We start from the raw sequence: 11,754 nt of genomic DNA, 5'->3' as shown, positions 1-11,754 counted from the left end.
CGTTGAAGAAAAGGGAGTCTGGGGTATCGGAGAGGCTCCCAGATTAGGAAAACTGCTCCTGGACCTCGGCTCGGGAATGATTATTGATACTTTTTATGCAGTGTTAATGTCTATGATGCATTTGGGAATAAGTGATGCAGTGTACGACAAGAAGAATACCAACTGCTATAGATCATTGTATAAATCATTGTATAGATCATAGATCTTTGGATCGAAGAGCCTCCTTTCGCTCATCCTGACGTCATCGACAACTATAAATCAAGCTCACAGTCCTTCGGCTTCTTTCTTCAGCTGTAAAATAACCTACATTGTATACATATATCCAAGCCAAATATACGACTATGAATAACGAAACCTACGAACCAACCCAACGAACCCACCATAATGTCGCCGGCGGTTCCTCAACAGGCTCCCCGGGCATCCCGACTGGTATGAAGGATTCACGATCAGACTACGATCCTGCAACAAAGGGCTACAACCCTGCAACAGGGTCAAGCTATGAGAAGCCAACAGCCCACAGGACAGAGCGGGCAGCGGGACAAGATCAATCCTCCACCACGACTGGTAAGAGCTCCATGGCGGGGTCAAAGGCCGGTGATAATCTCGGTCGCGGAGTGAAGGGAGCTGCGGCTTCTGTTCATGTAAGTTGGTCTTTTCGATATATACTCTGATTTGGTCTAATTGGTTTGTTTAGGGTGCCGGGGAATCCCTGCGTGGAGCCGTGAATACCGCTGTTGATCGGGCCTTCGGGTCTAACGAGGGGGCAGAGCGGAATGCGGACATCGCGCGTAAAGGCGAGGAGGAGATTCGGTCAGGGAAGTTTGTGGGGCGCAGTTGATTATGTGTATGATGGAACTACTATTGAGCTATATGCCTGTATGATGCGTTAGCCCATAATGTTGAACGTTAAAATCTTGAAATCTTATGTGAGATGCCATCATTGCGACGATCTGGTAGGAAATAGAATCCCGGTTGATTTAGTTCGTAGGTTAAAGTGCATAGAACAGGATTGCAACAGGATTCAGAAGCATCATGATTCAAATCGCCGTCAACATGCCCAGGTGGATTGATGATGCTTTGCGGAGATTAGGGCATCGATCTCCCGATTTCAACCACGGGGGCGCGTAGATCGTGGAGAAGACAACGCTGCAGGTATCAACGTAGGCTAAGCATTTGCCCAGATATCTATCAAATCTCCCGAGGCACAAAAGCACCAAACGGACCAAGTTCGCCTTCCGGGCGACCCGAGAAGGCTGTGCTGGTGGAACCCACTCCGACCAGATTATAAGAAAATAAAAATCACAACCACACAGCTACACATATTCAGCTACTGCATTGAAATCTGCATCAGCGACTGAAATTGAAGCTTTGCATATTTATATACGCCCGGGCCACAATTACATCACACTGGGGACAGTCGCACACCCGTACATGTACGACCTCATGCTCTGAGAGCTCTCTATATTCCAGATGACTTCAATCGGCAATTCTCCAGAGGCGCTGGCTCCGCCGCAGAAACACCCGACATTATACTCCTCCGAGTCGTCGCCGAACATCGCCGCCTCAGACTCCCCCTCACACTACTCGTCCTTCTCGAGCTCCGACAGCGATGATCCGGTCCCCCTGTCCGTCGCGGACGCCGACGAAGATGCCGCCGGTGATGTGGTCGGGGTCAGCATTGGCCGCCAACAAAGCCGCATGAAAGCCCGCGCAACGCCCCTGGAAGAGAAGAACCGCGTGCTAGAAAAGCAGGGGGAATATTTCGCGACGATCCCGGATACTGTCGGCGAAGACGGTCTTTTCGCATCGCACATCACGGTCGAGCCGGAGACGGTGGAACTCGAGACCGAACCCGACGTACAGCAAAAAGAGCGCACGAGTCCTTCTGTTCAGACGCAGCTGCAGCGCCGTGTTCCACATGGTCCCCGCAGTGATCTTTTTGCCCCGGGTTGGGGCAAGCCCCCGGCTACGGCGGAACAGAAGGATATAGCTGTGAGCCACCGGACTAGTTTTGTCGGTAATTTATTGAAGACGTCATTGCCTCGTCGGCCGCGTGCCTGGTCTGGCGAGCTGAAGAAGTTCTTGCCGGACTTGGCGTCGTTGAGGAAGCGGCCTTCGCTCTCGTTCCGCGGCCCAGGGAACGCGCAGAATCGATCGCGCAGTCAGACCGTGGCACCCGCTGTTAAAAAGAACTTGGAGCAGAAGAGAACGTCGTCGCTGGATCGGCGTTCTCCGCCCTCACCGCGAGCATCGAGGGGATCGAGTGGCTTCGGTCATGATGATGATGGAGAGGCCTCTCAGGCAATTTCTGAGCTGCGATCCCCTGATGGAACCTCAGCTGCGAAGCATTCTTTTGCCCGGCGACCTAGCACAGCTGTGACGGGTCGGCCACCGAGTCTGCGGAGGTCATCATCAGATCAATCACTATATCTGCGCGCTTCGTCCACGGCATCGTCCCTGGAGCAGAGACCACTATACGAGAATGTGCACTCTCAGGTGAACAGCAGATTCAAGGCAATCAAGGATAGTCTCCAAGATTCGAGCAGCAGGCTCCTCAGCATGCCGACTCTCCACGACATTCGCACAGATTGGGGTTCTCGGCAGTTCTTTCCAGAGCTTGGTAATAGCTCCAATTCCGCTTTCAATGGCTCTGACAATAAAGAGACACCCCAGCGTGCTGTGAGCCCGCCACCTCTTCCGCGGAACAATCCCAATCCGACACATCCCATCTTGGAAGAAGCCATGGCCGAGCTTGCGGGAGATGTTGTTATCCTGGGAGGATACCGAGGATCAATTCTGCGGTCGGCGAAACCGCCTCACCGACAACTCTGGGTTCCGATGAAGGTTGGCTTGAATCTGCGAAAGGTGGACCTGGAGGTCGGACTGAGCCCAGAGGATGAAGAGCGCATGGAAGAGACAATCATCCCATCGGGTGTTCTCTCTCATGTTGGTCCCGTGGACGTCTGCCGACGATTAATGAAACGACTTCGCAAGAGCGACAATGCCCAACGTGGAGACCTCCGTGTCCATGATTACGGCTATGACTGGCGATTGAGCCCTGAGCTTCTGTCCCGCAGACTCATCGCCTTCTTGGAGAATTTGCCGTGCAATCAACCCCAACCAGAAGGCTCTGAGAAACCCCGTGGAGCGACAGTCATTGCCCACAGCCTGGGAGGCCTCATAACCCGGCACGCGGTCAACGAACGACCGGACCTTTTCGCAGGCGTCCTCTACGCAGGCGTGCCCCAGCACTGCGTGAACATCCTCGGACCCCTCCGCAACGGCGACGACGTCCTCCTCAGCTCACGCGTCCTAACAGCACAAGTAAACTTCACCTTCCGCACAAGCTTCGCCCTCCTCCCCGAAGACGGCCACTGCTTCATCGACAAGCAAAGCAAAGAAGAATTCCGCGTTGACTTCTTCGATGCCAAAACCTGGGACGAGCACCGCCTCTCGCCATGCATAGCCCCAGCCCTCCCAACAAACGGCACCCTAAGCAACCGCGGCCTAAAAGACCTCCCGCTTATCGGCAAGCGCTTCTCGATGCCTCCACGCGACGACTCAGACGAATCCCTCGCCCAAGAAGCCCACAACCTCTCAGACACCAACCAACCAATCTCCACAGCAGACAAGGACATCACAGCCCGCAACCCTCCCCGCCCATCCGCCTATCATGCCCCAATCCACTCAAACACAACGCCAACCCCGTCCTCCGTCGCAACCTACGCATCGGAAAAAGCCCACAACGCCTACGAGACGGCCCACTCCCCAGCAGACGGGTTAGTTGGACCCGTCCAACACCCGCGCGGCAGCTCAGCAACAACCAAAGCGGCAACGACGAGCACGATCCCACGCGGCGCAGCAATGGAGTATCTCCAGCGCACACTGCACGAGACGAAACGGTTCAAATCGAACCTTGCTTTCCGGCCGGCTCATCACTCCGAGAATAAATACCCGCCTGTGGCTGTGTTGTACGGTAAATCCGTGCCGACTGTATACGGAGCGCGGGTTGTCTCTCGCGAGGGCATCAAGCATATTGATGCGTATGATGATCTGGCGTTTGCGGCTGGTGATGGGGTTTGTCTTGCTTCGGCTGCTATGCTTCCGCCTGGATATCGGATTATTAAGGATGGGTTGGTTAAGAGTGATCGCGGGCATGTTGGGTTGCTTGGGGATCTTGAGGGGGTCGGGCAGTGTTTGAGGGCTCTTATTCGGGGAAGGAAGGAGGGTGTTGGGCTTGGTGAGAAGGAATTATGATTGTTATTTGGTTGGACCTTTTGATCTTTGAGTTATGTTTGATTTCTGCTTGATGATACCAATGCCTCGCGCTTATGATTTTTAGGTTTATGTGGTTCGGGATTGGGTTTTGGATATATGACTGGCATGTTTCTTTTGAGGTGAGTATATACATTATATGTTTCTTGTACATTGACAAGGAAGATGAAGATATCGTCTATAGAAATAGAAAATTACAAGTTAAACAGATTGGAACGAATTTTAAGACGGATAGATCTTCTTTTTAACCCGAAATATAAACCCAATGCCCTTCTATGTATGTACCTGCATCGAAAGAGATCATAACATCTCCCCAGAATGTGCTTTTGCCTCATTCCAAATCTCATCGGAACAAAGAGAAAATCCCACAAAAAGAAAAGTAAGAAAGAAGAAGACAATATCCCTATATCATAGAAAATATATATAAATACGAAAATAAGATAACCAATCATGAGAGAAATGCTAGAAAGTACCAACAAGAAAACAAGTCATCAAAGTTTTTAATCCGTGCGAGAGTTGGCAATGTTCATCACCAAGATATCAGTAGCGCCAACCTTGGTCAGCTCATCCATTACTGTAGCAATGCGCTTCTTCTCAACCATCGAGCTGACAGCAACCCAGTTCTCCTCCTCAAGAGCAGTGATAGTAGGTGCGCGCTTGCCGGGGGTGATCTTGGAGGCGATGGGCAGCTGAGTACGGGGGATGTTGTACTGGCAGAGAACAAACTTCTGGGCGGTGATGACGCCACGAATACGAGAGGTGAGGAGGGTGAGGATGTCGCTGTTGGATTCGCGGGCCTTGACCAGCACGGCGGTACTCGAGACGACGGTGTCAATAGCCTTGAGGCCGGCGGCCTTCATGGTCTCACCGGATTCTGATGAACGCGCAATATAAGCATGCTGCCAATAAAGCCAAAGTAATGGCCGAGGAGGGAGATCACATACCAACAAGATCGACAATACCATCCGCAACACCGAGAGCGCAAGCAGCCTCGACACTACCGCCAACATACTTAATCTTAGTGCTGAGCTTCTGGCCAGCCTCGACACCCTCAAGCTGACGGAAGAACTGCTCAGTGAGCGCAGTGAAGCTGGTCACGACGTTGCGGCCAACGAGCTGCTTCGCCTCGGTCATGTCGCCCTTCTCAGGGACCTGAACCTGCAGCTTGCAGCCGCCGAAGCCGAGATCGAGGATCTCCTCCACGCCGGAGACTTCGCCAGCGGGTAAGGTGGCATCGTGCTCGGCGACCTGGTCGCGGCCGGTGATACCGAGGTCAACGCGGCCCTCGCCAACGAAGGTTGGGATGTCGGCGGCGGGTAGGAAGATCAGCGCAATGGGCAAGTTCTTCACCAGCGCGATGTCGAGGCGGGTTTCGCGGCGGAATTGGACGTCGGAGCCGGAGAGAAGGTCCAGAGTTGCTTGTTGCAGACGTCCTTCTGTAAAGTGGCATGTGTCGTCAGCATGCTGTTCTTGTTCTTGTGCTTATTCTTGCTCTTTGTTCTTTGTTCCAGCTTCATGGGAGTGTCGTGTAGACTCTATGAGTTATCATGACTTGGGGGAGACTTGCTCTTGGGAACGGCGAAAAGGAGACGGCCTTCGAGGCTGATTGGGGTCATACGGTCAGCATAATGCGCAATGCTGATTTTCAATTGGGATTGACTCACTGGTTGACGAGATCCATTGCGGTTGAGCGATTGAACGCGAGACTTTGGCTTGAGAGGGTTGAAGGTAGTTGTATATACCGGAATATCAAGAGAAAGAGTCAATTGCTCAAGAGGATAAAAGATAAGAGTCAGAGTCACACCGGAGCTCAGAAATTGGAGGGGCAGATCCGAACGGCGGGACCGGAGATTGTACGGGAAGACCGCAAGGGTGAGAGGACTGGCCCACGTGATACTCTACAACCAATTGCTTCAATTCTGACATGACTCTATAAACTCAGGAGGCTCAATTAATTGGCGCACCTGCATCCAGTCAGGTTGCGCTTGTATACGTAAAAGAAATGGTGTCTGCCTGACCCGTCAGGTGTCAATCAGGTGCCAAGGTATCCATTACCCGCTGACTCAGCTACTGCCTGACGGCTCAGGTGTCCAGCCCTGAGCCCTCGCGTAATTTGCACGAACCCACACAAGGCAAATTCATCTTCAACATTCCCTTACTCCCGTCCAACCAACTCCAACCCTCGAGCTCAACGCCCTCTCCCTCCCGACAAGATGGATTCCAGCAAGCAGCCCGTTAAGCTCGTCAAGGTGACCCGTGTCCTCGGCCGCACCGGTATGTGCCTTTCCTGAGTTTTTTGAAGCTCAAAATCCACATTTCGATATCCGCGGGGTTCTGCCCATGCGCCCCCGATCGCCCGTCAAAAGAATATGAAAGCCAGAACTTTGGAGGAACAATAATGGCTAATTGGATTTCTTTCTAGGATCCCGTGGTGGTGTCACCCAGGTCCGCGTCGAGTTCATGGACGACACCTCGCGTTCCATCATCCGTAACGTCAAGGGCCCAGGTATGCGATAATGATTTTCTTCCGATCGTTCCTCGATTATGCACATCTCAAGAGGAGGAACACATGGTCTTCAAACCAATTGAAGTGCCAAATGTCGGAATATGAAATTTCGGGGATCGACCACACAAAATTCACGAACCACACTAACATATCTCGCACCAGTCCGCGTTGATGACATCCTGTGCCTCCTCGAGTCCGAGCGCGAGGCCCGCCGTCTCCGTTAAAAACCGCCAAAACGAAATTTCGCTCGCGTCGTCTATTTTGTCTCTTTTCTTCTCTCGCATATCCCTCACGACCGGTTTTTCATGATCACTCTTCGGCCAAAAACGTGTCCTCCGCTTTTCTTCTTTGCCGTACCTTCAACCTCCCCAACTTCCCAGCCCTAAACTGCCGCGCTGCCCGTCTTTCCGCCTATCGACTGTCGCCTTTCTCCGACGTATCGAATGGATGTGAATTTATGGGTGGATTGACTTTTTGGTGTTAATCTTTTGCTCCAAAAGTCCCGGAAGGTCGATTTTGGAGAACCGAGCGCGAGAGAGAGAAGGAGAGAATCGCAAAATTCAAGATTTAGAAAGCCTTTTTTCCCAACAAATATTATTGATATGAGAAACGAAATCAGGTTCTTTGCGCGAGGGCTGGTTTGTGGACTTTGTGGCAACGGTCTGGTCTGGTTTCGATCTGGTGTTTTACTACATTCGCACGTCCTTTTGACGTGTTTGCATGGGCTCAATGCGACAAACGAGGTTGTGATGTTGTTTCCCTCTTCCCCCTCGTACTGGCTTCCTTGCTGGTACTTAAGAAGAAAAGTATTCCCCAATTCGAACCAGGCCTGATCGACAAAAGGAACAATGGAATCCCCCCAAAAAACATTTGAAAACTTCCGGTTCCGCCTGCCGTCTCGAGCGCGTTTGTAGTGCCTGATCAGTGTTCGATTGTAGTTTGTTGGTACATGGCCAAGTAGGTATCGTAGCGGCTTGGATTAGTACATATGGCCCCGGGTGATCTTCATGTCTACACATCAAGTCTACGTAAACATCATGCCATGCCAATATTGATCTATAATCGATAGTATTTCATGCATATGTAAACCTGTACAGTGCCGAAAATGCCCATTGCGCCTGCTCATGCCAGTTAAAGTAAAACTACAACTGCTCAGCACTCGCCACAAGCCTCTCAAGAAGCCCATCAACAACAGAATCGCTATCCTTGTCATCAAGAACACGCCCAACCGCACCGACAAGCCCAGCCAACCGTTTCCGGCGAATAGACTCCTCAAGCTGAGCGCTCTTCTGACGAGCAACATCAATAACAGCCGAGGGTAGGTTGGCCAACCGAGCCACATTCAATCCATAACTGCGATGCGCAACACCTTCAGTGACTTCATACAAGAATGTAATCTCCTCGTCGCCCTCCTTCCCGCCTGTCTCCGTGAACTTCATGTGCACATTGCGGAGGGCATTATCCGGGAAGGATTGCACCATTCGTGAAAGATGTTGGTAATGCGTGATGAAGAGCGTGAGGGACTGGATAGACCGGACCATGTGATCGAGCACAGCCTGCGCGATAGCAACGCCGTCGTGCGTCGATGTACCGCGGCCCAGTTCGTCGAGGATAACCAACGACCGCGGCGTTGCTTGCTTGAGGATATCGGCTGTCTCGGAGAGCTCGACCATAAATGTCGACTCGCCGGCGAGCATGTTGTCGAAGGCTCCCATGCGGGTAAAGACGGCATCTAGGAGGCCGAGTTTGGCGGAGGCTGCCGGGACGTAGGATCCGATTTGGCCCATAATTGCGATTAGTGCTACTTGTCGTACGTAGCTGGATTTACCGCCCATGTTTGGACCCGTGACGAGGAGTGCGCGCGTGCTATCGTGGTGCAGGTTTGTGTCGTTCGGTACGTATGTGTTTGTGAGGAGCTGCTCGACCATTGGGTGTCGGCCTTGTTCGATGTGGAGGCCTGCTTCGTCTGTGTACTCGGGCTTGACGTAGCCGGGTTGTTGGGCGATCGTTGCTAGGGATAGCAGGCAGTCTAGTGTTGCGAGAGATTGGACGCAATCGCGGAAGGATTGGTACTGTGCTGCAATGTCGGCTAGTAGAGCTGTGAATGCTTGGTCGCATGCTGCAGCTAGGGCTTCTTTTTGCTGATCGCGCTCTCGGATCATTTGAACGACTTCCGGTGTGTGGAAGCGTGACACGCGTTTTGTGCCGCTCACTTTGATCCATGATGCGGGGACTCGCTTGAGTGCCGGTGAGTTGTTTTCGATCTCGATCAAGTACTCGATGCCCGACACTGTCGAGTACTCGACTTTGCCTCTTCCAATTGTCGACGCCGCCTCTTTGCGGTGCTCAGAGAGACTGTGTTCTATGCTTCCAATCTGGAGCTTATGTTCACCAATGGCTTCGGTCTCTTCCGCTTCACGGAAGAAAGAGTACTTGTCATCAGTCCGAGCTGCATGCAGGTTAATCTTGTCCAGAAACTTGACAACTTCTGCTCGGATTGTGGGCAGAGAGGCGATTGCCTCGCTCACTAGTGTTGACTCAAAGCCTGTCTGAGCGGGCGATTTGATGTCTGCGAATTCCATCGCAATCATTTGCATGGCTTGCAGCACATTCAAAAGTTCAGGGCGTGTGCACTTTCCCAATATTAGCACCAATGAAGATCGCCACGACGGAAAGTCACTTACCTTGCCATAGTAAATGCGAATCAAGCTTTTCTCCAGATCACTCTTGACTTTGCCGAGCAAGCCTCGCACTCTTTCCACGAAAACCATCCGGGCAGGGTCCGTCAGCTCCGCGACAGCATTGGTCCTCTCCTCGAGACGTATTTTATCAAGCAAAGGCCGTCCAACCCATTGCCGCAACATACGTTGTCCGAATCGAGTCTGCGTCCGATCCAGGGTCCAAAACAGACTACCCTTGGCCGAATGGTCCGTTTGGTTTTGATAAATCTCCAGACTGACCAGCGTGTTTCCGTTCAAGAGCATGTGCGAGCGAGCCGAGAAGGGCTGGAAATATTTTGTCAGTTCAAACACATGCTCCAGCCCATACTCAGTCATGTGCTCGATCATAGCGGACAAACAGACAGTAACCTGCTCCGGTAGTTCAAGAACGTTTTGAAGTAACTTTGCTGCCTGAGCGTCCTCTTGAGTGCTCGTAGCTTTCATTTTGCCTGCGTAAAAACCCGATACGTGACTGTGAGCCTCAGCAGCGGATGTCTTTTTCTTCTGAGCCCTTTCCAGTCGCACGGCATCCCCGAAGACATTCATTTTGCTTCCGGACAAGTGCTGAACAAGCTTCTCGCTGGCTCGGGACATCTCGCCAACGATTAAAATCTCACATGGGGCAATGTGTAAGAGTCGTGTCTCGATCTCGCTGCGCATAAAGCCATCCTCAAAGTCGTCGTAGATAATATCACCTGTAGCCGGCTGAACTGCAATGATTCCGACATGCACCCGCTCATCGTTACCCGGGCCCTTGGCGTTAGTCTCTGTCATACAGAACATGTAACCCGTAGCAGGCGAGGTGCCTCCCGCTGCCGGGGCAGGACCCTCCAGACCTTCAGCGTCATCAATGTAGGTTCCTTTGGTGTAGAGGTTCGTCAGCTTGCGGACAAACGGCGCATTGCGGTTATCACCCGCAGCTTTGAGTGCAGCTGTCTCGATCTGTCGCACCACTCCGACCTTGTGGCCTGCTGTGACGAGTCGTTTCACATGGACATGTAGTCGGTGCACTGGAATGCTGGCTGAAGCAAACCGGTCAAGATGTGCCTCCGAGGGATCTGTAAGTCCATGCATTAGTGACCTTCAATACGTCGTTGTGGGGATATACTCACGCTCATCGAATCTGAACTTTCCCGGGATACACACAATGCCCAACTCCTTTGCGGCAATACGCGCGTCCTCTCCGAAGAACCGGAACTTATATCCGACTTCAATCACCAGTACAGTGTTCATATGCTTGCGCTTAATTTCGACGACCTGTTTCTCCATAGGCGTGAGCTTGCTCCCGCCCTTCTTGGCACCCTTGCCCTTGATTGGAGGAGGAGATTCATCATCGTCCTCAGCCTCTGCAGCATCGTCCGCTCCAGCAGCAGCATCGTTTGCAGCTGTCCTCCCAATTCCAATCAAGCAATCGGCTCCGCCGAGCTTCTTGACAAATTTCTGGTGTAGCTTCTCCTTCTCTCTCTTCCGTCGATCCTGTTCTGGATCGGCTTCTTCCGTAGCATCTCTAGCAGTAACACTCGTAGCAACAGCAGGGGAGCTTTGGAACTTGAAAATATCGGTGCGTTGACTACTACTCGGCTGGGAAGTGTGTTCGAAGGGCACGCTCGTCGCAACTCGAATCGGCTCTTCTGCGTCTGTGCCGGCGGTCTTAGCTCGTTTTGGAGCCGGTACAACAATATCCTCGTCGTCATCCTCTTCCACTGTATCAGCTCGTTTCGACTCGTTGATCTTCTCCGCTGGTGAGGCTTGTCTTTTCTTGGGCCCCTTGGTAGGGGTCGCTTCGGAGTCTTTGGGCGAGGAGCTGGATGTGGATTTCTGGGTGAAGAAACTAGAGATGCTTGGTTGCTTTCGTTTCAGAGACGGTGAAGGTGCGGAGGATTGCGATGATTGAGGCGTCATCTTGAGGGCAGTTGGTCTGCTCCCACCGCAGGTATGCGGAGCAGCAGTGGGATAGGACGGATTGTGACAAAGTGGAGATGATAGATGATTACCTCAACAGGAGTATCTCTCAAATTGGATTCTCGGGATGAGGAATGTTTCAATGGCCGTGCGAGTTGGCACTCCGCATTTCCCTGAAGCTTGACGCGTATGGGACGCGTGAGGGCGTTAAAGTGGCTGAGTCAGCGCTTTGGACGGAGTATGCCCAGGTGACATTTCAACCTCACCTTTACAGATTTGTCTAGTGTGCTTTTTGTCGCATCCCTTGAGGGTATAGGCTGATGAAATTAATACTATATTAAAAAATAGCAT

General features: G+C 52.1%; 5 protein-coding genes across 5 annotated transcripts; 3 read left to right on the top strand and 2 right to left on the bottom strand.

The window, feature by feature from the left end:
* Positions 1–229: 229 nt before the first annotated feature.
* On the top strand, positions 230–951 carry dprC. The gene is made up of 2 exons (XM_058517232.1): positions 230–641; positions 695–951. The coding sequence occupies exons 1-2, from the start codon at positions 342–344 to the stop codon at positions 836–838; spliced, it is 444 nt and encodes a 147-aa protein (XP_058370878.1). The 5' UTR covers positions 230–341; the 3' UTR covers positions 839–951.
* Positions 952–1,470: 519 nt separating this feature from the next.
* N7446_008486 (uncharacterized protein) lies at positions 1,471–4,257 on the top strand (the record flags this gene model as incomplete). The annotated part of the gene is made up of 1 exon (XM_058517231.1): positions 1,471–4,257. One exon carries the CDS (start codon positions 1,471–1,473, stop codon positions 4,255–4,257), a length of 2,787 nt encoding a protein of 928 aa, XP_058370877.1.
* A 518-nt stretch (positions 4,258–4,775) lies between these two features.
* On the bottom strand, positions 4,776–5,956 carry N7446_008485 (ATP phosphoribosyltransferase; the record flags this gene model as incomplete). Its single annotated transcript, XM_058517230.1, has 4 exons — positions 4,776–5,149; positions 5,220–5,711; positions 5,843–5,877; positions 5,940–5,956. The coding sequence occupies 4 exons, from the start codon at positions 5,954–5,956 to the stop codon at positions 4,776–4,778; spliced, it is 918 nt and encodes a 305-aa protein (XP_058370876.1).
* A 406-nt stretch (positions 5,957–6,362) lies between these two features.
* Positions 6,363–7,588, top strand: N7446_008484 (40S ribosomal eS28 domain-containing protein; the record flags this gene model as incomplete). Its single annotated transcript, XM_058517229.1, has 3 exons — positions 6,363–6,549; positions 6,698–6,781; positions 6,944–7,588. Coding segments are annotated over 3 exons (333 nt in total), but the record flags the coding sequence as incomplete, so codon positions are not given.
* Positions 7,589–7,923: 335 nt separating this feature from the next.
* On the bottom strand, positions 7,924–11,403 carry msh3 (mismatch repair protein MSH3; the record flags this gene model as incomplete). Its single annotated transcript, XM_058517228.1, has 3 exons — positions 7,924–9,414; positions 9,466–10,559; positions 10,614–11,403. The coding sequence occupies 3 exons, from the start codon at positions 11,401–11,403 to the stop codon at positions 7,924–7,926; spliced, it is 3,375 nt and encodes a 1,124-aa protein (XP_058370874.1).
* Positions 11,404–11,754: the final 351 nt, after the last annotated feature.

The sequence above is a fragment of the Penicillium canescens genome, assembly GCF_028828765.1.
Source record: "Penicillium canescens strain IBT 15451 chromosome Unknown utg000005l_segment0_segment0, whole genome shotgun sequence".
Lineage (NCBI taxonomy): Eukaryota > Fungi > Ascomycota > Eurotiomycetes > Eurotiales > Aspergillaceae > Penicillium > Penicillium canescens.
This window is presented reverse-complemented; position numbering and strand designations above follow the sequence as displayed.

Bases quoted from the DNA above. Each gene is read 5' to 3' on its own strand.
- dprC (XM_058517232.1), top strand. From the start codon at position 342: ATGAATAACGAAACCTACGAACCAACCCAACGAACCCACCATAATGTC. The intron at 642-694 runs GTAAGTTGGTCT...TGGTTTGTTTAG, and splicing joins GAGCTGCGGCTTCTGTTCAT to GGTGCCGGGGAATCCCTGCG.